Consider the following 24,753-nt stretch of genomic DNA (forward strand, 5'->3'; position numbering starts at 1 on the left):
TAATAATAAAATAATTTGATACTAATATGGAGGACAGACTAAAATAATGGGTCTCAAAGCTAGCTGCATTTTAAAACTACCTAGGTGGCTTTAAAAATGCTGATCCCGCCCAGCTGGTGTGGCTCAGTGGTTGAACACTGGACCCATGCACCAAGAGGTCGCCCTTTGGTTCCCAGTCAGGGCACATGCCCAGGTTGTCATGCAGGAGGCGGCCAATCGATGTTTCTTTCTCTCTCTCCCTCTCTCTTCCTCTCTTTCTAAAAAAATTAAATAAATAAAAATTGTTTTTAAATGCTGATCCCAAGACTCCAGTTCAAACCAATTAAATGAGGATCCGTAAGACTGAGATGTTTTACAAAGTTTTCCAGATGGCGTTATTACACAGCTTGGAGTGAGAATCACTGGGTTAAAGAGATGCAACTAGAGACAGAAATACCACTTAGAAGGATGTTCTGTTAGCTGGTGTGAAAATGATGTGTGCCTTAAACTAGTGACAGTATGCATGCGGAAGTTATTTAAGGGGTTGAATTGACACAAGTTGACATCCAATTGAACACAAAGTATGAAAAACAAAAGAAGCAAAAATGACTCTGTAACTGTGCCTTGGTAAATGGTGGTATTAGCAGGAACACAGCTGACTGGGCATGTGTGTGGTCAGTGGGAAGTGTGTTCATTAAGAAGCAACTATCATTTCCCTTTAGATCCATTGCCAAAGTCACAAACACTCTTAAATACATTTTCTATTTGCCCTATTGTAAATCCTTGGGCAGATACTGTAACTCAGCTCCACCCCACCCTTTCCTTCTTTCCTCTGTGGCCCGGACTCTACAAACCACATTTCTTTGCTTCTCCAGGCTGGTCCCTGTCAGGCTCTCCCAGCAGGAGGCATCGGAGGAACACTCAGCACTGAAGAGGAAGAGGAATTTGCTTTACTCTTTGCTTCTTGGTGACCTCCTGGCTGTTTGAGCTACGATGGCCAATTAAGCATCTGTTTTTATGGAAGAATTAAATACGCACTTCCAATCACTACAAGGAGAAGCACCTAGGAATGGTGATTTTCATTCTTTCTTCTTGTCCCAAGGGAGAGAGGAAGGAGGGAAAGCCCTTGGCATTTGGGCTTCCAGATGGCCGCCACTTGTTTCTGAATTCCATTTCCCCAAACTCTAACCGTCTGCCGCAGACCCTGCTCAAGCCTTCACCCTCCCGAGTCCCCACCTCTGTTCTTAAGGAAACACAGCTTCTCCCCACGTGAGAAAGGAGCCACATCCTTGTGTGTGGTTGAACTACCCAGGCTTTGTCCAGATGGAGCTGGAGTTCCCCTTGGCCTGGGGTTTGCCAGAGGAACACAGGAGTTTTCCAGGGGACTGGTGGGCTCTGTGTTAGGAGATAAGGGTGGTGAGTGCTCTGATGACATCGGTCTCTTCATCAGTGAGTGCTCCTGCCACTTTCCACCTGTAAGAACAAGGCCAACTCACTTCCATGAGTATCATTTTCTTCTTAACACAACACAACCTAGTGCTATGTGAGGAAGATATAATCATCATATTGATGTGACCTGGACTCTATTCTTTTGGGGAAAAATAACCCTTGAGTTCCTAGATGTGGATCTTCTGTTTTTTCCCCAGGCATGTCCATATTACTAGAAGTAGCGCTTTAGTTTGGAACTGCGCTCTGTGAATCATTTAGGAAAAATGGTGCCAGCTCCACAGATTCTGACAATGTAATATTTCCTCACAGAAAAGTGTAGGTGATGGTGAGGGGAGGGGATCTCATTTTATCCCATCCAAGTAGCTCTATCACTATCTCTACCTCTATACACGAAACCATAACAGCTGATATTTTCGTTCAAAACACTAAAGTAGAAGCAGTACCCAAAGTATTCAAATTCAGTCTCCCTTTTCTTTGCTAAATGTATAATTTGAGATTTCTCATCTGACAAGCAGCTGATTTCATTCCAAAGTCATAAAGTAATACTCATTCTTCTAGCTAAAGTTCTAAGTATATAACCAAAACACGTCCTAATGAAAGGAGAACAAAAAGAATACACTTGTACTGCTCTTATGCAAATAACAGACTAAATTAATAGAACTGTGATATGGGATCCCTGCATTGAGAAATGTATCGTTTTTATTTTATTTTATTTTTTTAAATCCTCACTCGAGGATATTTTCCCACTTATCTTCATTCAGACAGAGTGGAAGGGAGGAAGAGAGGAAGGAAGGGAGAGAGAAAGAGAGGGAAACGTCGATGTGAGAGAAACATATGGACTGGTTGCCTCCCACATGACCTCGACCAGGGCCAGGGACTGAACTGCAACTGAGGAACCGAGGTACGTGCCCTTGACAAGAATCAAACCCACAACTTTCTGGTCCATGGGCCGGTGCTCTTAACAGCTGAGCCAAAACGGTCAGGGCAAAAAATGTATTGTTTTTAAATGAAAGAAAATAAATGTAAAAGACAAAGAATTACTAAAATAATTGAAATGTTTAGACAAATATTTCCCTATACCCTCTACAAAAGTAAAAATGTGAACTCTCTATAACAAGAGACAAAATAAGAAATAATGTGAAAACAAATGAAGATGCAAAGGCAGGATTAAGGAAAGAAACTGGAGTCAAAAACAAAATATGAATATGTAAAAAAGAATATAAATGGAGCCACTTGAAAATAGAGTTTGAGCTGCCATCCCAGAGAAACTACCTTGCATCTCCTACTCCTCAAACCTTTGGGATGTTTGAAAGGGACAAAATAACCTTTGGACTGGGCCAAAGCAACACTGTATTCTAAACTACCATTTGGAAAGCTAACTGGAAAGCATACATCCTGACTACTAGACTGAAAATTAAAGACATTCTGTAGAATTAGCATTACCATATATACCTAAAAGATAGCTTATTAGCACCTATGGAAATTCCTTCCGTGGCTTATTAATACTCATAGAAATTCCTTCCTTCTTTTTGTATAATTATTCCCCCTCCCTTTGCCATACATACCCTTACCTTTGTCTTCTAAATGGAACACTATTTGGGTGTCTGGCTGAATAAGTGCTTCTAAGAATTGTAATTTCTTTTAATTTCAAATAAACGCTTGCTGCCTTTAACTTTAACCTTTTATTTTTAGATTAACAAATGATATAAAAACCACATTTGAACCAGGAAGAAAGAGAATTGACTAAAAAGTAAAAAAAAAAAAAAAAAAAAGTGGAGAAACAGCACAGAGTGTAGTAGAAAAGATATAACTCAAAGGGAAGAAAACAAATGAAAATAGGTAACTGAACCTCTTTCTGGTACAAACTTATTCTCCTTGTCTTCCTGAGCACATGGTTGCCTAGCTAGACTCTATTTTCCAGACTCTCTTGAGGCTACATGTGTGGCCACGTGTCCCAGACCTCACCAATGCAATGCGAGTGGAAGTGAGTTATACAAGGTACTTGCTTGAACAAGACTTTTGCAGATTTGCACTGTAGTCTGAGTCGGTTTCCATGCAATCCTCTTTATATCCCACTCTCCTTTCTGAAGTATCAGGCCAGTGTTCCACCTGAAGGCTCTTCCTGCCTACTCACTCACGAGTACCCAATCTAACTGGAAATGCTTTCAGTGTTTCATCATTGGGTGTGATGTTTCTTTAGAATATTCTTTCAGGTCCTGTCTGTTTCTAGAAGTTTTCATCATGAATGAATGCTGAATTCTATCTATGTAAAGATATCATTTTTCTCCTTTAGCCATTCCATGTGGTTAATCATATTAATTGCATTAATCTATCCTCTAATATTTAACTGTCCTTGAAGCCAGTTGATCATGATACTTTTAGAAGTCAGAATCCAAATGAGCAGGAAACACACATTCTTTAGAAACAAAGTAATTATATATTATAAATCCATTATATATTTACCTACACAAAATGAGCAATATATGGATATTAATTAATATTTTACAAAGTAGTTTTTAAAATGTTTTCATTGATTTTTTAGAGAGAGAGGAGAGGTGAAATAGAAACATTCATGAAGAGAGAAACATTGATCGGCTGCCTCCTGCACATCCCCTACTGGGGATAGAGCCAGAAACTCAGGCACGGAAACCCTAACTGGGAATTGAACCAGGACCTCTCAGTCCATGGGGCATTCCTCAATCCACTGAGCCACACTGGCTGGGCAACTGCTAAGTAGTTTTTTAACTTGAGTTGTATCTTTTATTTCTTGACCTCCACCAGTAATACAGTTATTTCTGTAATCAGTCAACAGCATTTGTTGAGCATTCACTATCTATGAATAAATGCCATTCACTCTTCTGGTACAAACATGACAAAATTTTAACCATTGCCATTAAGGAGCTCATAATTTAAGTGTGCGTATGGAGTATGTGTATGTGTGTGTTTTGGACCATTAGGATGAGGTTGGCACAGAGAGGTAGTAGAAGGAAAGGTAATGGAAAACATATATAGTAAATATACTATAAATGAATGAAAAAGTGCTAATAGAACTGGGAAGCACTTCCAGTCCCCATTCAAATCTTTGGACTTTAATCTTGAATAGCGATGCATGTTTATCACAAAAATGATGGTGCATAAGGAAACATTTGCAGACATTCGTGCAGGGTGAATATTTATCGGTATGTGTCAAGACATTATGGCCTTGGGGATAGTGAATAAATCACAAATATCTCCGCTGTTTTTGGCTTAAATTCTATCACCAACGGGAAGAAACAACTTGCGCAAAGAAAGGAATCCCCTGCTTAGGAAAGTTTTTGTATGAGCAATCAATCAGCAGTTCTGGATGATACGCCGAGCAGGGATACCCGAAGCGGGCTGCCTACAGGAAGACCATGCCAGAGTTTCTATTTATAATTTAGTTTAGTATGTAACTTACAAATTATTATCTGTACATTGGGAGTGCGGGCTCCAGTGCGGGATCCCAGAGGAGCTACCTACCTACCTATATATAGTTGTTAATAAAACAATTGAAAAAACAAGTTCTTAGACGTCGTGTGCGGGTTTGGGCCGTCACTGAGAACAACTCCAGTTTTACTTTGCATGTGTTCAGACACCGACCAAGTCGTGCTGGTTTGTGTTGCTCCGTACGTAATGCACAAGATCCGCCAGGTACAGGGTCCGAGCCGAATACCTGTGCACCTGGCGAACTCGGCCCCACGAGAGCAAAGAGGTTTCCGGCCGGTCAGCGCGCCGCGAGACTTCACTAAAGAGCCTGGAGCGCCCTCCGGTGCCAAACCCTGACCAGCCTGGGCCGCATCACGTGCCCTGCGGGTGCTGAACTCGCGCCTGCGCGCTGCTGTCCTGCACGCTGCTCTTCGACGGGGCAAACCCGCCTTCCCGCCGAATCGTCACTTCCGGCGGACGCTCAGCGTCATTGAAATCGTAACTTCCGGCCGGTGGCGGTGTGGACGGTGCGGGTCGAGACCGCCGGTTTTGTGGTTCTCCCCCTCCCCTACTTTCCTCCCTCCCTTCCTCCCTCTCCCTCCCGCGGCGGCTGTCGGTCGCTGGTCGCAAACTCCCTGACCCATCCCTAACCCTTTCCTGACCTCGGTGCCACCGGGTTGGCCTCCCAGTTCCGTCTCCCGGCCCAGCCCAGCGTCAGGGCCGGGCCTTGAGGAGCCGCAGGCGCTGCAGTTGAGAGAAAGGAACGAGAGGACCCCTGCTCCGCGCCCGCTCGCTCGGTTCGCCGCCGCCATGGCAATGAGGCAGACTCCGCTCACCTGCTCCGGCCACACGCGGCCCGTGGTCGACTTGGCCTTCAGCGGTATCACGCCGTACGGCTACTTCCTAATCAGCGCGTGCAAAGGTAAGCGGGGCCGCAGACCGGCCGGGGGAGGGGGCCGCTGTCCGGGGCCGGAGGCGTGGTGCGGGGCGCGGGGCGCGGCCTCGGGGCTGACGGCCCGGGGAGTCGTGGCCGGGATTCCGCCGCTGGCGCCCAGAGCAGCTCTCCTGACGCCTCTAACGAGGCCAGGTATTGCCTCCAACGAAGGCTTCTGTCCTTTTATTGCTGTTCCTGGAGAAGCGGGCAGCTCGCTTGTCGAGACGCGCCGCCCAGCACACTGGGACTCTCTCTAAAGGCTTGGGAAGTGGAGAAACGAGGCCAGACTGACTAATGCTTTACCTTGTTTTACAAAGACTTGTCACTCCCATTACCTCATTGGATGTTCCTTTGTGGTGCTAGCCCCATTTTTCAGATGGACACTGAGGTTTAGGTTAGCAAGTGTGTCCAAAATAAAACTCAGTTCCAGATTTTGATGCAGATCAGTGTTCTTCCCACCGAATTATGAGTGCTTCCCAGAGAACTCAGTTCTTCAGTTAATTAAGTTAATTTATTTAGTCAACTTATATATACAGGGTGGGACAAAAGTAGATTTCTAGTCGTTGAGTACACGAAACAGTTTATTATTACTTATTAATTGCATTCTTTTCCATTCGAAAAACTAAGCCTACTTTTGCCCTGCTTTGTAGTTAACTGTAAGTTTATTTATTTCTGGATGTTCCTTAGTGACCTCAGTGAGTAAGAATAGTTAGATAGCAAACGCAGTTTTTCACTTTGTCATTGAACATGATCATTTTGTGTTTGAATCTAAGATTTTACATAATCTAAATCACGTGTCTTTTAAAATATTTTTTTAGATGGTAAACCTATGCTACGTCAGGGTGATACAGGAGACTGGATTGGAACTTTTTTGGGTCATAAGGGTGCCGTTTGGGGTGCAACATTGAATAAGGATGCCACCAAAGCAGCTACAGCAGCTGCAGATTTCACAGCGTAAGTATAGCCAAAATGGCCAGCTTTGGAGGCCTCTCTGAGTTGTGTTCTGAAGTAATCAAACTTCCACCTCATTTATTCGTAAAATTGTGATTCAGTACCATCTAGACCACATGATGTTTGTTCTCACCAAAATTCCATCCTGATTCTGTCTGCTTCTTTTCAGTGGTTGTCAACATTTTCAGACTTAAGTGACTTTTTCTGCATGTCTGGGTTGGGACCTAGGAATCAACATTATTAACAAGCACTCCAGTTAGTGACTGTTGGTGGTCTTGTTTACAGATACTGCTCCAGTGTTTCCTGAGTGATGTACACTCGTATGACTTCGTAGTGTGCTGATGGCACCAGATTTTCAGCTGAATCTCACTCTGTTTTTGTTAACTGGCTTAAGTTCTTGATTTTTCCTTAACATCCAGATTTCTTTATCTTTGTTGTTTCTACTAGCAGAATGCTTCCTCACTACAGTGTTCCTTATGCCTGTACCACTGCCTTAGTTCATATCCCTGCCACTAGTCTCTGTCTATTCATCTTCCATAGTGTGGCCAGTTGTCTTCCTAAGAGCAGAATTCATCATGTCACTTCTCTCTCTAGTAATATTTCCGTCTTTCCTCTGCTATTTCAGTGATTCGTGACCTTGGGTGTACATTAGAATGACCCAAGAAACATTTAAAATATTCAGATGCATGTATCCAAGAAATTCTGATTTGGTCTGGGAATGGAGAGCCCAGCATAATTTTTTTCCCCCTTAAAGTTCTAGGTGATTCTGATGTGCAGCCTTAGAATCACTGGCCTAAAGGCTAAATTTTGGTTGCTGGCACTTTAAAATTTGGCCTCTTCTTAGTTCATCAGCATATTCTGGCACTGCACATCATATGCCCTACAGTCTAGCTCTATTGCTTGTTACCAGAATACACATTACCTATTTTGATTTTTGGCTTTTGTATATGTGATTAGAGTGGCTTGCAATACCCCACTTTCCCCTACTGGGCATGTATCATATTTATATAATCTTGGTATCTGTAGTTCCTAACTGTGTTTATGACATAGCAGACACTTAAATGTTTAAACTAGTAAAGCCAATGTCAAGAGCTATTACAATAGATTTTATTAGACTTTAGAGAGTAAAAGTGGTCCTGTTTTTTCTTTCTCTCTCTCTCTCTAATTGATTTCAGAGAGAGAGAGAGAGCGAGAGAGAAAGAAACGTTGATCTTTTGCACCCTGACCGGGGATCAAACCTGCACCTGGGTATGTGCCCTGACTGGGAATCAAACCGGCCACCTTTTGATGTACAGGATGACGCTCCAACTAACTGAGCCGGGGCTAGATCTTGATTTTGCTTCTGGAACATAACATTGTCATTGGGAATGAATGTCATTGATTTTATACTAAAGGTAGAAAATTGGGATTAGTAACTTTAGAGTTCAGATATTTATTTAAGTGGGTTTTTAAAATGTCATTGCTGAAACTAGGTCTCAGTCTGGTGGTGAAAAGTTAATATTTAGTAAAATGGTATTTTAAGTTAAATATAATTAAGTTATAAATGTAACAAGATTTTAGACTCTATGCATATTATCATTAAAGGAGACAAGGTCTTTTTGTTTGTTTGTTTGTTTGTTTCTGTATTTTTAGAGAGAGAGGAAGGGAGAGGGAGAGAGATAGAAACATCGATGAGTAGGAACATTGATTGGCCGCCTCCTGCATGCCCGCCACTGGGTATCGGGCCCACAACCTGGGCATGTGCCCTGACCAGGAATGGAACATCTGACCTCTTGGTTCGTGGGTCGATGCTCCACCACTGAGCCACATTGGCTGGGCGAGGAGACAAGCTTTTGAATTATAGTTTTGGAAAGATCATTTTTGTTAACCTCAATTCTGTGTTATCTGGCCTGTTAGGAAGGATGCCTGTCTATAAAATCTGTGAAGACTCTCAGCTGATACATTTGGCCAAATTGTAAAGCCAATCCTCAGGAAAAGGAATAAAGAGCATTAGATAGAAATTACTGTTCATGCGATAATTACTCTGAAATGGAAAGAGGAAAAAGTTGTGAAAAATGGCACTTGAGTCATGAAAAGAGTAGTCAGGATTTTATTTTGGTGTTAGAGGAACAGTTATCTTTGTTTTTAGGTCACTTACAGAGCATTAGTAACCAGAATCACACATTTGAAGATACGTCTGTGGATAGGTATTCAGTGTTGTTTCTGTGCCTTAACATTTCAAGTCTGTATCTGTATTTACAACTGGTATTAAAAGCATGAATGCTGGTTTAAACTTGAATTTGTACTTCATTTAAGAGCTCTGTATTTAACCTTGCTCACTTTCATCATCTGTAAAAATGAGAATAGTAATAGTACTTACCACATGTGTTGATTGTGAATATTAAATGAGTTTATATGCTCCTAATATTTAGAACATTGCCTAAAATCTAATAGCTATTTAAGTGTTACATGTGTAAGGTAACAATGATAGCTATGACCACCCCACCCCCCAAGCCCCAAATCATATATGTTACTTTGTAACTCACATGGGTAAAGCCATAAAACCTTTTGGTTTCATGCAAAGAAGCTTGAGTAGATATAAATATCAAGAAGGAATACTCTTTCTCCCCCAGTTACGGCTTTCAGGTGTCATGATACAGTGGAAAAGATGTAAGCCTTCACATTAGGCCAAACTGTGTTTCCAGTTTGATCATGGGATGCTTCTTAAACTTTGGTTTTTGTATCTGTAAAATGGGTGTATGACCTTAGTAGTTATGGTGAGAATCAAAGATCTTTCTCCACTTATATCCCTGCAGTCTGGCATAGTGTCTCTTACCTAGTAGGTGCTCTATAAATGGTAGCTGAGACTTACCCCATATTTGTTCTCTGTGGGAGTGTGTGCATTCATTGTCTATATTCTCCTCTCAGTGACTTGTCTGGGCTTTGCTTTTTTTTTTTTATCCTTACTCGAGGACATTTTTTTCCATTTTTTGTTCGGGGGGGGGGAGGGGGAGAGAGAGAGAAACATTGATGTGAAAGAGACACATTGAGTGGCTGCCTCCCGCACTGCCAGCCAGGGCTGGGGACAAACTGCAACCGAGGTACGTGCCCTTAGCGGGAACCGAACCCGGGTCTCTCTGGACTGCAGGCCGACGCTCTAACCGCTGAGCCAAACCGACCAGGGCTGGGATTTGCTTTTATGGAACTTGATCCATCTAAAGAATTGCTCCCTCAACTGACCTGATTAATCACAGTTGGTATAAATCATTTTTAGGAAGAAGTTTTTCCCTACTTCATTCTTATGTTTCTTAGAAAATTCATGATGTCATGTTTATCCAGGGGTAAATTTTGTTCTTGTTTCTTGTGGATAAAATATATTCTGCAGGCCGATCTGTGGGTCATAGACTGTTATCTTGGGATGATTTGAGTAGTCAAGTCAGGTGATGAGTACACTGTCCCCGAAACACCATCCTCTTTATGTTTTTTTAATTCATAAAGCTACTGTTGAGATTATGATTGTCTATCATGATCATCTTAACCTCCACTTTTCCTCCCATCAGTCATCTGAGAAATTACCAAGAGTAGAGAAGATTCTTCTGCTCTGTTCCAGAGAGTGTTTGAGTAGACCTGGGGTTGGGTCCAGGAATCTATACTTTAGATAATCAAAGTGTATGATTACTTTTTCTTTATTGTAAAAGTAAATAGATCTAATTTTTCTCTGAAAGGTTCTCAATAAGTCAAAGGTAGTATTATTTCCTTTTTTATGACTTGGTCAACATGGTAAGATAGGCAAATTTTTCCCCCTCAAATACTTTGTTTTGTTCAGGTTTTAAAGATGTTAAAATAGCCTCTCTTTTGAGACTTTTCGGTAAGTCCATTGTCAGAATATGAGAAGTATTGAACAGATAGCATTGATTATTGTGTGCAAGAAACTGGGGCTATAAAAGGTATCATTAGTTTAAGAAGATGACAAGTACTTCATGAGTTGTATATAAAATAAATGCTTCATCAGCTGATGAAAGGATATTGGTGATGATGCTTCATTATCTTGATTTGCATTCTGCAGCCAACTAGTTAATACCAGTCTCTTGCCTGGAGATAGAAAAATACATTAGGAATCATTTAGTTTATTCCAGTTTCTTTTGAGGACTCTAAGCCCTTTTTAGGACTCTTACTGTAAATTATGGAAATATGCCAAGGTTAGTACACGTGATAAGAACATGCTCTGTCAGAGTGTCATCCTCAATTTTTTAATAGTATTTTCGAATGGTGGCGGGGTAGGGAGAGAAGAGCTATACAGTAGGTACATTGCCCCTACTGGAAGATAACTGCTTTGCTCATGCCTGTTCTTTTTTCTTCACCTGTGAATGGATGTGGCTTAAGCAGAATCTTAAGATTTTAAGGAGGTTTTGAAGATTATGAATATATTTGAAATTAGTATTTCAAAGGACATTGCCCAGAGTTTCTTTGAGACTTGGTATCATTTGAATACCTAGAATAGAAATTTCAGGTTTGTTTGCTGTTTTCTTCACTTTTGACACTTCTGTCATCCCAATAGTCAGGAATCCTAATCTTTGTGAAATCTTATCCCTGATTTCTTTGAGATTAAAAGTAACCTTGCTAAAAATGAAAGCAAAGCAAAATTAAACACATAATCAATGTAAGCTGAGTTCTGTGGAAGAAAGGAAGGAATGGTTACTGGAGGTGAGGTAAATAGGTTTCATAAAATGATCATTTGAAATGATAGCTCTGAGGATGAGCAGAACTTTGGATAGCTGAGAATAATTTCAACAAAGACATAGGAAGAAAATACTGGCTTGTTTGAGAAATGGTTTATAATCTGGTATGACTAGATCAAGAGAAGTAGTACAAAATGAGGTCAGAAAGTAGGTTTGGCATCAAAGAGAGAGAACATTGGCCGCAATTTGCATGCCCCCTTTGGGGATTTGGTCCACAACCTGGGCATGTGCCCCGACCAGGAATTGAACTGGTGACCTCTTGGTATGTGGGTTGACACTCAACCATTGAGCCACACTGGCTGGGTAAATGCAGGTGTTCTCATCCCATCTTCCACTCTGTTGACACTGTTTTCTTCTTTTTCCCCAGATTCCTACCTTGCTCCTCTGCTATGCGTTTTCTTCACAGCGCAGCTTGCTGTCTATTGCTGAAAATGATTATAAGCTCTGCATAATATTAAGCTTTATTGTGATTATATGTAGGTTTCTTTTTTAAGCATACCTCCACCATTCTAGGGTCAAAGTACAGAATAGAATGCTATCTTTTATTTTATTTTTTTTACATGTTTCTTTTACTGTGTGTAAAAACTAGAAGTCTAAACCAGGCATGAACCTATTCAGCATTGACTATAATTGAACACAGGCTAAAAAGTATTGATGGGAGAAGTGATGGAGAGCACGAGTTCAATCCCAGGCCCAGGTTGGGGTGGTATGGGAGGCAGCCAGTCGATGCGAGGGAACTCACATTGATGTTTCTCTCCCTCTCTTCCCTCCCTTTCACTGTATGTACAAATCAGTGGGAAAATATCTTTGTGTGAAGATTAACGATAAATGAATAAATAAAATTTTATGCAGCTTGTGTCAGGGTCTTTTAGTCTCCTGTAAATTTTAATTTTTTTGCTTTGCATATATAGGAGAGTAGAAAATGGAAAAAAATGGAAAATTGAAACTAAAAATTGGTTAAAATGTTTGGCAGTCTTGCTAAAATATGGGCTGTGGGCTAAAATAAAAGTAAGAATCTGTTGGTTCATGAATCTCATTTACTTTAATTCAAAGATATTTTCTACTGTCAGAATTAGATTGGTTATATGGCTTTTACAGAGAAACTTCTTTTACCTTAGACTTATTTAAATATTTTGTCAAGCCCTGGCCGGTTTGGCTCAGCAGTTAGAGCATCGGCCTGCGGACTCAAGAGTCCCGGGTTCAGTTTCCGCTAAGAGCACGTACCTTGGTTGCAGTTTGTCCCTGGCCCCGGTTGGGGTTGTGTGGGTGGCAGCCAGTTGATGTATCTCTATCACATGTACGTTTCTCTCTCTCTCTTCCCCCCTCTCCCCCTCCCGCTCTATCTGAAGATAAATGCAAAAAATGTCCTCGAGTGAGGATAAAGAAAACGTGTGTGTGTGTATTTTGTCTTTGTCAAATGAACTCTAACAGTGGTGGGATATTAGAAATAAGGGAGATTTACAGTGCATTCATGTAACACTTCACATAATTACTTGGTAATTATCAAAATTACCATTATATTTACATTTTAATTTTACTTTCCATTTTTAGCAAAGTGTGGGATGCTGTCTCAGGAGATGAGTTGATGACCCTGGCTCATAAACACATTGTCAAGTCTGTGGATTTTACGCAGGTATCAGAAAATGAGTTTTTGGTTTTTTTTAAGGAGTTAAACTGCTGTTTGTATATATGGTTTATATTTGGTTTGTGGTTGGGGGGGATATTTTGTGTCTATCAGCTTATATTTGATATGATTGTAGGTTAAGCTATACTTATTTATTTATTTTTGGTTATTGATATGAGGCTTTTAAAGTACCCTGGAACTCTTGTATCAATTCTCTGTCAATAGCAACGGACATATAAAATATCCAAATAATGTTTTCCTACTACTTTGAGAAGGGTGAGGATAAATTTGAAATCATTGAAGAACTGCTACTCAGGAGAGTGGGGAGCAGGATCAGGGCAGATTGAGCATATTTCTGTAGTAGGTTGTGTCACACTTTCGGACGAGGAAGTTTAAAGGGCTTTGGCATTATGAAAAAGATGAGTGCTCTACAGTGTCTTCTCAGAAGTAATTGGCATGTGTTGCATCTCTTTGTGTTTTCAGGATAGTAATTACTTGTTAACTGGGGGACAGGATAAACTGTTACGCATATATGACTTGAACAAACCTGAAGCAGGTAAGCATAATTTATATGTTTATGGTTTTGCTTTTTTGTAATTTAAATTATTTTTCCTGATTAATTCATATTCAGTACTCAGATTTGGAAAAAAATGAAAACATAATTCATTATTCAGTATTAATCACTGTTAATATCTTTAGTTTTTGCTTCATATTCTTCAAGTCCTTTTTTCTGTGCAAATATATATTTTAGTATTAACTTATTTGCTATTATTATGCTTGTATATTCTTATAGTTTAAAATTTATACTGATAAAATTTTATGATATTAAGTTTTAAAAGATATTACTACCTTTTGGTAAGAAAGAATACTATCTATAGAAGGCGAGAAGAGGGAGAAAAGTCTCTGCGTACATAAAAGATTTTTAATGCTCACCTGAGGATATTTTTCTATTTATCTTCAGATAGAGTGGGAGGGGGAGAGAGAGAGAGAGAGAGAGAGACATCAATGTGAAAGGAACACATTGACTGGTTGCCTCCCGCATGACCCCAACTAGGGCTGGGGACGAACTGCAACCAAGGTACATGCTTGGGTCAGAATCGAAAACATGACTCATTGGTACGTGGGCCTACACTCTACCGCTGAGCCAAACTGGCCAGGGAAAACATTTAGATTTTTGAACCATGTGAATGTATTAGCTGTTCAGGAGAACTTTTTAAATCAGCTCTTAATAATTTTTTCATGTCTTTAAATATTTTGTCCACTGTTTTTAATGACTGTATGGTTCTTCATCCCTATGAATAAGTGAATTAACCAATCTTCTATTATAGCCTATTAGGGCTATTTAATTTTAAATGTAAGCATTGTTATCCTTAGCATCCTTATAGTTGCAGATATTTCTGTAATTGTTTCTGTACGATAACTACATAGACATAGAATTGCTGGGGCAAAAGGAGGTATACTTGAAAGCCGTTGATAGATATTGCCAGCAAAGTATAAAAATATATCTATAGCTAACCTTTTCCAGCAAACACTGACAACTAATTTTATCTTTGCCAATTTAATAGAATAAAATGCTTATTTTATATTGTATACTTTAAAAATTATTTATGAGATTAAAATACTGTTGAATTCCATTGTAATGTATTTCTTCATTTGTGAACTTATTGGTGGTTCATCAAGCCCTTTGCCCATTTATCTGCTGTGATATTTATCTTTTCTTACTGATTTTAAAGTTTATTGTTTTCTAATTTTGTCATTTGCTTTTAAATTTTGTTAATAAGGTTTATGATACACATATTTTAAATTTTTTGGTGGTGAAATCTTTTATTTCCTTTATGAATTCTTCCCTTGTACAGAAGTTGTAAGACACCATATTTTCTGTAGCCCAGATATTCTCCTCTATTTTGTAGTATTTTAATGCTTTTCTAGTCATAATATATACTTTTAAAGCTACCAATATATGACAAACAGAATTTTGTTGTATTTATTATATATTATCTGGTATCTTAAATGTATCATGGGCATTTATTGTGTATTCATAAATCAACTTTTGATGTTTGTAAGAAAGTCAAAGCTATATTGGAAATTATGCAATTCTCAAGATAGTTTTTCTAGAAGCAATTCTAAGGTGAAAACACAAACTAGATTCAAAGATTGCAAAGAGATTTCCTCTTCATTCTGTTTGATAACTTGATGCCTAGAAGAGAGTAAAATACTCTGATCACACTTAATCAACGTACCTGTCTGACTCAGCAAGGTATTTCAGGGCTTAGGGGATATTTGGATCTTCTCTTACCTTTCTCAGAGCTACGTTTTAAAGCAGCTCTTGTCGCTCTACTGGCAATAGAAAGAATAGCAATTAACTGAGCTTTTACTGTGTGTCAGACACCAAGTTAGAAATTTTAGATGTATATGCTCATTTGATGCCTAAACTCAAACTATGAGGTGTAATAACAACTGTTACCATTTTACTGTTGAAAAAATGTAGTCTTCAAAGGTTAAGTAACTTGCCCAAAGTCAAAAGTAGTGTTGAATGCCATTGCCTCCAGTATCTGTTTTTCCCAGAGATGATAAAGAGTGTTGATTTTTTAAAATCTTTTGAAGGGAAAGCTTCAGACAGAGAAATATTTCTGTTTATTTTTTGATGCTTTACTCTCCATGTAGAAATACAGGATGCGGCAAAAGTAGGTTTACAGTTGTTCATGTAGAAAATAATACAATAATTAATAAATAATAATACAGGAATAAACTGTTTTGTGCACTCACAACTGTAAACCTACTTTTGCTCCACTCTATATTCTTGGGAATACTGTATTTTTATTATCCTTTTCTCCTTCCAGCCTCTACAGTGCCCCCCCCGCCCCTTTTTTTTTCTGTTACTACTTACAGAGGCTTGGATGAGGTTCCAGGATTACTGATAGTACTAGGATTTGCTCAGGCTGTCTTGTTCATTGGTCCATGTTCTTATTAAATTATGCCACATTAATTATTTTTTTATTGTGATACAATAATGCTTTTGAAAGTTGAAAAGTAGCCTGGAGGGAGTAGTGTATTTACTTTTGCTACACAAAGCAGCATTGTTCTTGGGTTCTTGGTCATGCAGAAAAATGTTTGTTCCAATATAGAAAAATAAGGTGTATTCTATGTAGACAGTAAATTTGAATTGTGCAAGGCTTTATAAAGTTGCAGTCTAATTTAACGTGTTTTTTTCTTTTCTTCTTACATATTTAATTGTTCCAGTATTGATCAATTTTAGAGATCAAATGTTAACAAATGTATTTTAAATTGTTTCATGTTAAGAACCTAAGGAAATCAGTGGTCATACCTCTGGTATTAAAAAGGCTCTATGGTGCAGTGAGGATAAACAGATTCTTTCAGCTGATGATAAAACTGTCCGGTAAGTAATTTTTCTTTAATAATTTTAAGTTTGAAAAATATTTGACCTTTCTCTGGCCGGATAGCTCAATTGGTTAGAGTGTCTTCTCAGTACACCAAAGTTGCAGGATCAATCCCCGGTCAGGTACACGTTAGAATCAACCAATAAATGTATCAATAAGTGGAACAATAAATCGCCGTTTCTCTCTCTCCCTCCATTCCTCTATCTCTCTAAAATCAATAAAAAAAAATTTTTTAAAAAGAAGAAAAATATTTTAACCTTAGAGCTTATAAAAAATGTATAGCTATTATGTAGGAAGAATTATCCCTGAACATTGAAACATCAGTAGCACATATGTCACATTCTTCTGGAGGTATCCATTCACTATTATAAATAGAACATAATTCTCAAAACACTTAATTGAAACTACTGACAGATTTATAGGTAGGTCAGAGACAGGCTGGCTATAGGGGGTCAATGAAACCCCTGAAATTCTGTACACAATTTTGTGTGCTGATGCCCAATGTAGTTTGATGATGGCTGTTTCAAATTGACAAAAATGTCAGAACTATTATTTAGAGCCCCACTGAAGTTAATTAGATTAGGGCTAAGTGTTGTAACAGGGCAGTTTTGCTTAGTTGTTGGGGAGTCTATATAAATACTAAAATTGATTTTAACAACAGACTACCAAATAATTTGACCTTGTGTAGGAACCCTAAACTTCTCTGTGTGTCATCTGTAATTTATGAGTTGGAATGGAGATGATTGTTTAATCTGCAGGTGTAATTAGGATTTAAGTTTCTTTCTTAAATGAGTAAATACCATCATATTTTCTTCTTTCTTTTTTTGCAGCCTTTGGGATCATTCTACTATGACAGAAGTGAAATCTCTAAGTTTTAATATGTCTGTTAGCAGTATGGAATATATTCCTGAGGGAGAGATCTTGGTAATAACTTATGGGCGATCTATTGCTTTTCATAGTGCAGTAAGGTATGTCCAAGATACACTTTCATTTTATTGTTTTTTTGGTAACAAAGGACAACCTAGGGTACTTAAAAATTGGAAGCATATATGAAAAGGTATTTAACTCTAAAAGGCACATTTTGGTCTATGCTATAATAGCAATTTCAACCCTTTTCATCTCATGGCACACACAAACTAATTACTAAAATTCTGTGGCACACCAAAAAATATATCTTTCACCAATCTGGCAAAAATAAATAAATAAATAAATTCTAAGGGAAAAGAGGTCAATGCCCCTGACTAAATAGTCAGGTATAGCATGTTTTAAAAATTCTGAGGCATAACAGTGTTCTGCGGCACAGTGGTTGAAAATTGCTGCTATATGATATGGAGGGAAATGTTTCTATACCAATAATAATGTATTTTTATAGATTTGGTATAACCCTGGCTGCTTTGGCTTAGCAGTTAGAGCGTTGACCCGCAGACCACAGAGTCCTGGGTTCGTTTTCCGCTAAGAACACGTACCTCGGTTGCAGTTTGTCCCCGGCACTGGTTGGGGTCATGTGGGTGGCAACCATTTGATGTATCTCTCTCACATCGATGTTTCTCTCTCTCTCCCTCCCGCTCTATCTGAAGATAAATGCAAAAATGTCCTCAGGTGGGGATAAAAAAAAAAAAGAATTTGGTATACTTTAATCAGAGGAATTGGTCAAATTAATTTCTAGGTATTTAGGACATTTATTGGTAAAATTTAAGTTTTAAATTATATATTTTTTTAAATGATCACTGGACTGGTGCTATAATTAATGTTGTTCATTACTGTATAAAACTGATGTGACCTTGATTCTCCTATTTCCACTTTAAAATTAGTGATTTTTCCCCCCTATTTCCAAGTATGTGTAGACCTAACAATAAAAATAAAAAATAAAAAGATTTAATTTTTGTGACTATAAATATAATGAATGTTCTTGTTGAAAATTTGGAAAATACACTTCAAAAAATTTTACCCACAATGCTACAACCTTAGATTCTAGAATATTAATGGTAGCTATATTTTCTATGTCTTTTTTCTTTGTTATATGTGTATTTATATTTGTGGGGTTTCCCCTGCCCTTTGTTTACTAGAATCCCAATGAGTAATTTTTATTTTAAAGTATTCTTAGCCATTAAAAATTCTTGGAAAATATTTTTACAAGGTATATTGCACTACAGGTTGCACTAAATTATATGTCAGTTTCTCGACTTGAACACTGCTGTATTATGGTGCATCTCTGAGTGTTTCCTTACAGTAGAATTCTATAAGTAGCCCTAGCCGGTTTGGCTCAGCGGTTAGAGCATTGGCCCGCAGACCAGAGAATCCTGGGTTTGGTTCCTGCTAAGAGCATGTACCTCAGTTGCAGTTTGTCTCTGGCCCTGGTTGGGGTCGTGTGGGTGGCAGCCAGTCGATATGTCTCTCTCACATCGATGTTTTTCTCTCTCTTCCTCCCACTCTCCCTCCTGCTCTATCTGAACATAAAAAAAAAAAAATGTCCTTGGGTGAGAATTCTGCAAGTAAAGTTCAAAGGGTAGCAATATGTTTAAAGTTTTTAGTATACATGTTACTTAATTTCTATAAAGATTACACTACATTATACTCTGATCAGCAGTCCTAAACTTTTGTCTAAAGGGCCACTTGTAGAGCTGAATTTCACTGAATGACAGAAGGAAAGAGAAGGTAGTAAAAATGGAGGAGAGCAATTGAGAATGAAGGAATTCATACACACATGGTGAATTGATAAAAATAGAGTACTATTGCCCAGCACCATTAAATTGCACAACTACGTTAATTGGTCACTCCTGGATTTTGGCAACATGCAGTCCTGCTGTAGCCTGTTGCATAAAGTTGCACATTGGTGGCAGAGGTTTGCTGGCCTATTGAATATTCTAACATTTGAGCTGGAAAGTTCTATTTCATGATAACACCAAAGTCATGGCTAACTTTACTTTTCATGCTTTGTAATGTGTGGGTGTGGTAATAGGATGACGGCATTTAGGAGCTGAAATGCACTAATGTTTTGTTTTGGAGGCCTTTCAGGAATTTTGTGTTGGACTGGCAAAGAGCCAATGTGCAAACTCATTTATATTCGGGTGAAGCTGTTTTATGCATTGATTTTTATTATATAGCTTATAGTCTCAAATTTAGTTTTTCTTTTATTGCCTGATTGTAAAAACTGAGCCTGTTTTAGCAGTTTTATATTTTATGGGATTGAGAGCTTATTCTGTTGCAGAAGCTTTATAAATTCTCAGCAATTGAGAATAATGTATAAATAATCCTTTAATTACCTACTGTAAAAACATGTTTTTTGTTTACAAAGATGTGTGCTTGTTGTGGAAAAATCAAACAATACAGAATTAAATTTTTTTCAAAGCAAACATCCCAATATATTAGCCATACTATTTTAATTAGCCAGCACACACATTTCTAGGAAGACATCCATCCACTGCACAAAATGTGGATATCCCTCTATTGAAATGTCTTTGTGTTCTGGGATGAACCCTACTCGGGCATAGTATTCTTCTGAACTTTTCTTGCTAATATTATTTAGAGGTTTTATTTTTGTTTGTTTTAACATCCCTGTATTTGACTAAATGAATATTTACTTGTTCCTAGGGTTTCAGAATTTAGAACCAGTTAAGCATAACAAGTTATTTCCTTGTATTATTTATGCAATATTCAGAATTTATAAGTGTTCATTTAAATTTGTTCCAGTTTGGACCCAATTAAATCCTTTGAAGCTCCTGCGCCCATCAATTCTGCATCTCTTCATCCTGAGAAAGAATTTCTTGTTGCAGGTGGTGAAGACTTTAAACTTTATAAGTATGATTATAATAGTGGAGAAGAATTAGGTAAGTTGTCCTTTTTTTCCTCTCTTAAAATGATGTTACTTTTATCGAATGTTAGGTTTCAGTAATTAACATCTCAGCAAATTTTTCAGCTAGCTAAAGCCGGTAGCTTCCAAGTGAAAAAGTAAAGAATTTTTATCCATTTTGAGTTAAATTGTTTATAGAACTATAAACAAAGTATGCTGAACCCAATTTACCTTTTTCTTTTAAGTTCACCTTATTCTGACATTCTGTACAATAGTGTAGTATATTTTTGTGGGGAGGGGCAATCTTGTCAAAGTCATATTAAACAGATGCAAGGAGATTTGTTCTTTCTGAAACATAGTGCAGGTGTGCCTCATCTACCTAGCTCCCCCTCTCTTTACCAACATAGGAATCTCTAAGACTCTATAGTGAATAGTGTAGGGGAAAATAGCTATAACTTATTACAGGGATACCTTAAGGGTCTGAATTGGAGGAGGGTATTTTGGTTTGTTTCTATTTTTATTTTTTTGCAGTCTTGATTTTTGCTTCCACTTTCATAGTAGTCCTTAATAAAGGAAAAGGAAAGACATGTAGAATTAATTTGAAGTTAATGCACATACTAACTTTACATATATCTAACTAACTATGTATTTCATAGTATGGTTCTCAATATTTACTTTAGCTTTCCCAAATAGTTTTTGCTTTTTAACTAATATATTTAGTTTTTATACTTTTTTTGTCTGTAAGTTGCCACTTTGTTTCTAGCTATCCTGCTTTACCACCCAATGAACTAAGCTTGTTAGAATGCTACATAAAGAACCAAAGACAATTCTATGTTTTCTTGGAGAAAGCTGATGAATTTGGGTTGGATAAGTGGAACCTTGGTGGACGGACCATATAGGATCTATTGTAGTTGCTTACAGTTCACCTTTGCTTGAATATAAGTGACTTTTGTAAGAGTTTCTTTTTTTTTAATTTAATTTTTTTATTTAATGTCAGTTTTCAAAGTTTTAGAATGTTTTGGCCACATGTATTACTCTCTTTCAAAAAAGAAAAGTAAAGTTTTTGCCTGATATCTGAGGTCTCAGTGGATAACAAACCTTGGGCCCAGCCATTCTCATTCTAAACCTCTTATTCTTTCTATTCTCATGATAATTTTTACTCATGATAAATACTCTTAGGATATTCTCTGGTAGGACAGTGATAGGGGAAGATGGTGCTTGAAAGTCCTTGAGTTGCATAGACATGGAGACAGATGAAACATTGGTCCAGTAAAGAGCTTTGAAAACTAATAAAGTGATGAGGTATTGGAAAATAAATGAGGAAAGTTCATAAATAAGGGTATGACTTAAACAGACCACCACCACTATTAATATGTACATTTTTTCATTAAATTCCATAGAGTAAAATATGTAAGGATCAGTATTGATCCTGTATCTCAGTGTTCTGTGACAGGACCAGTGGACTCTAGATAGTCTGGTAGGAAGTTTAAGGGACAACATGTGTGAAAGAGCTCCATCTAGTGGTTCTGCATAGTCATAATTAAGAATTGGTTCCCTGGTAAATGGGCAGTGAGTTTAGGATAGGGAAATTGAGATTATTTTCTTAAGTATATCAATACCTAACCCAATACTTATTAAATTATCTAATAGCCCTTCTCCTTTTTCAGAATCCTACAAAGGACACTTTGGTCCTATTCACTGCGTGAGATTTAGTCCTGATGGAGAACTCTATGCCAGTGGTTCTGAAGATGGAACTTTGAGATTATGGCAAACTGTAGTAGGAAAAACATATGGCCTTTGGAAATGTGTGCTTCCTGGTAAGAATTTTTATTCAGTTATCAAATTAAACTTTATGATTTTGTGTAATTTTTAATCATTAATTTTATTTCAATGTTTCTCCTATAGATTTTAATTTATACGATATGATTTACGCAAAGAGAAGCCTATGATTATAAATTATCTACTGTGTTCTTTTGTTTAAATTTTTGTTTTTTTTATAATCTATTTTTGAATTGATATAGTGGGTCATTTGGTGAATGGAATAAACCTAATTCAAAACTTGTCAGGGCAAATATAAGGAATTTTTAAGTAAATATATTTAATCTCTGAGTAGCATTACTCCCTGGTCCTTACTAACAAAGTAGGCATTTTTTTTTTCTTTTTGCTATGTGCCCCTATTGGGAACCGAACCCTGGGACTCTCTGGTCCACAGGCCAACGCTCCAACCGCTGAGCCAAACCAGCCAGGGCTAAAGTAGACATTTTTAAATAAAAATACTTAGTTATTGGTCCCAACATAGTTGTATGAACCTAAAAGTAATTTTTGAGGAAAAACATACTATTATAATTACTAAAAATGTTGCGGTTCCTGTTATGTTTTGTATCTCATTGCTTGGAATAATCTTGTGTTACTCTTCTTACTTATTAAATACTTTCTATTACTGGTAATACTGTAATTCACATCATCATCATTACTCCTTTTTGTTTTTTTAGAAGAAGATAGTGGTGAGCTGGCAAAGCCAAAGATCAGTTTTCCAGAGACAGCAGAAGAGGAGCTAGGTAAATACTAATGAATTAACTTTTGTAGGCTCCTAGGGGACTTAAAATTGAAGAGTGATGTGAGTTTTACTCACTGACAAAAGGAAAGTTATTAAGTGAGAACATACTTAGTGGAAAATTTAAATATGTATGTATCTATTTATCTACACACATTTGTAAAACAAATATTTAAATGCCTACTGCAAAGTAGTAGTAGGCACAAGGATATATTATAGATATGGAGATAACTGATGGGGTTACTCTTGTTGAACTTAATATTCTAACTTAGGAGGCAAATGCTAAAATAAATAAACAAATTGTTACAATTGTGATTGTTATTTAACATTGATTAAACACTTATATACTAAGTGATGTTCCCAAATCTACAATTACAAATTGAGTATGCCCTGATTATATCATATTGTTTAGAGTTCAAATAAATAAATAAATAAATAAGGAGTCAGATCTTTCAAAGATATGATAGAGTCATTGGCGATTTGGATGAGGAGAGGGGCCCCTTGGAGGTTAAATTAGGGTGTAAAAGAGTTAATGGGAAAAACTCATTGCTTGTTCAGTGACATGAATCTAGTCATTAATGGTATGTACACTTACTCTCTTAAGAGTCTTCCCTCACCAGAACACTAGAAGAAGAAAAAAGTTTTTTATTCCTTCATTACACAGAAATGTAGATTTGCTTCTTTCCTTTATAGAGTTGACTAATACGATATTTTTGTTTTATAATTGTAGAAGAAATTGCTTCAGAGAATTCAGATTCCATCTATAGTTCAACTCCTGAAGTGAAGGCCTGAGTATCATGCATATGCCTCAAATAGTATGCAACGTACGGACTGAAACGAGCAAGCAGAGAAAAGCATCCGCCTTTCAGAGTTGGTCTCTGCTTAAGACAAACATGGAGCAGTAAATAATGAGGAGTATGAATTAGCTCCAGTGTGGACCTAACTAACTTGCTGTTACCTGTAAGTGAAAATGCAAGAGTATCAGACGAAGGCAGGTGGAGTTATGCTCTAGTAGTACGATGGCCTATTGTCTTTTTAAAGAATACATGCAAGCCAACATCCAATTTCTCTTATTACAGTTAGATTTCTTGTAGCTGTTTATGTTATTATGGAGACGAAAAATATATTGGCCTATTTTTCTGACTTTTCCCCTAAAGCAGAAAGCCTTTTTTGTGCTTTCATTGTAAAGAAGAGGGGGAATACATGATAAAGTAACAGGTTTTATTTCTCGTTCATCGTACACTGCTTCTGAACATCTGATTGTTTTTTAGTTGTCCAAATAAAATGCCTCTAAAATAAAACAATGTTTGTTTCTTGGGAAAAATGGATAGATTTGAGTTTTGTATGTGGAAATTGCCTACATCATAACTGTATCAAAACAATCTGATTAAAGAATCTGTGGTAAACATTGTTTCCTAATTTTGAAATTTAATTACTTGTACTGAATTTTTGAAATTTGCTGTGGTTGATTTACCTCCTCCTTAGACGAGATAGAAATGCTTGACCTGCCTTTAAGAAAAAACTTTCAGAATAGTGACTTATTTAAGTGATACATGCTAGCTAGAAGAAAAAAAATTCAGAATTAGCAGAAAGATAGCAGAAAAGTCATTCAAAATCCCACCATCCCAAAAATCTATTAGAATTCAGTGAACATGCCCATTAGTGCATCCCTGTGTGCATATAGACATAGATAGAAAAGGTTTTATAAAATGGGATAACTGCAGTGTTTATTTTATCCTTTAAGTTCAGATGGCATTCAGAAAGCCTTGTTACCAAACTTCCAATAAAATGGATCAACCGAATTTAAACATATTTATTTTTTAAATATGGAGGGGATATTAAACTAGAACTTTGGAAATACTTTTGAACACTGAATAACATCTCTGCCAAATTGTTTTCTCTCTTCCTATTC

The 24,753-nt window shown here is 37.5% G+C and overlaps 1 protein-coding gene across 1 annotated transcript; it reads left to right on the top strand.

Annotated features, from left to right (window-relative positions):
* The first annotated feature begins 5,385 nt into the window (after positions 1-5,385).
* Positions 5,386-24,217, top strand: LOC118624617 (serine/threonine kinase receptor associated protein). The gene is made up of 10 exons (XM_036253014.1): positions 5,386-5,794; positions 6,625-6,760; positions 13,027-13,108; positions 13,583-13,655; positions 16,400-16,496; positions 17,328-17,465; positions 20,188-20,324; positions 21,955-22,104; positions 22,780-22,845; positions 23,572-24,217. Exons 1-10 carry the CDS (start codon positions 5,683-5,685, stop codon positions 23,631-23,633), a joined length of 1,053 nt encoding a protein of 350 aa, XP_036108907.1. The 5' UTR covers positions 5,386-5,682; the 3' UTR covers positions 23,634-24,217.
* The last annotated feature ends 536 nt before the right edge of the window (positions 24,218-24,753 follow it).

Source organism: Molossus molossus, unplaced genomic scaffold (genome assembly GCF_014108415.1).
Source record: "Molossus molossus isolate mMolMol1 unplaced genomic scaffold, mMolMol1.p scaffold_m16_p_10, whole genome shotgun sequence".
NCBI lineage: Eukaryota > Metazoa > Chordata > Mammalia > Chiroptera > Molossidae > Molossus > Molossus molossus.

Coding starts and splice junctions, on each gene's coding strand:
- LOC118624617 (XM_036253014.1), top strand. CDS start 5,683: ATGGCAATGAGGCAGACTCCGCTCACCTGCTCCGGCCACACGCGGCCC. Junction 13,109..13,582: donor AGTCTGTGGATTTTACGCAG/GTATCAGAAAAT, acceptor TTGTGTTTTCAG/GATAGTAATTACTTGTTAAC. Junction 22,105..22,779: donor TTGGAAATGTGTGCTTCCTG/GTAAGAATTTTT, acceptor TTGTTTTTTTAG/AAGAAGATAGTGGTGAGCTG.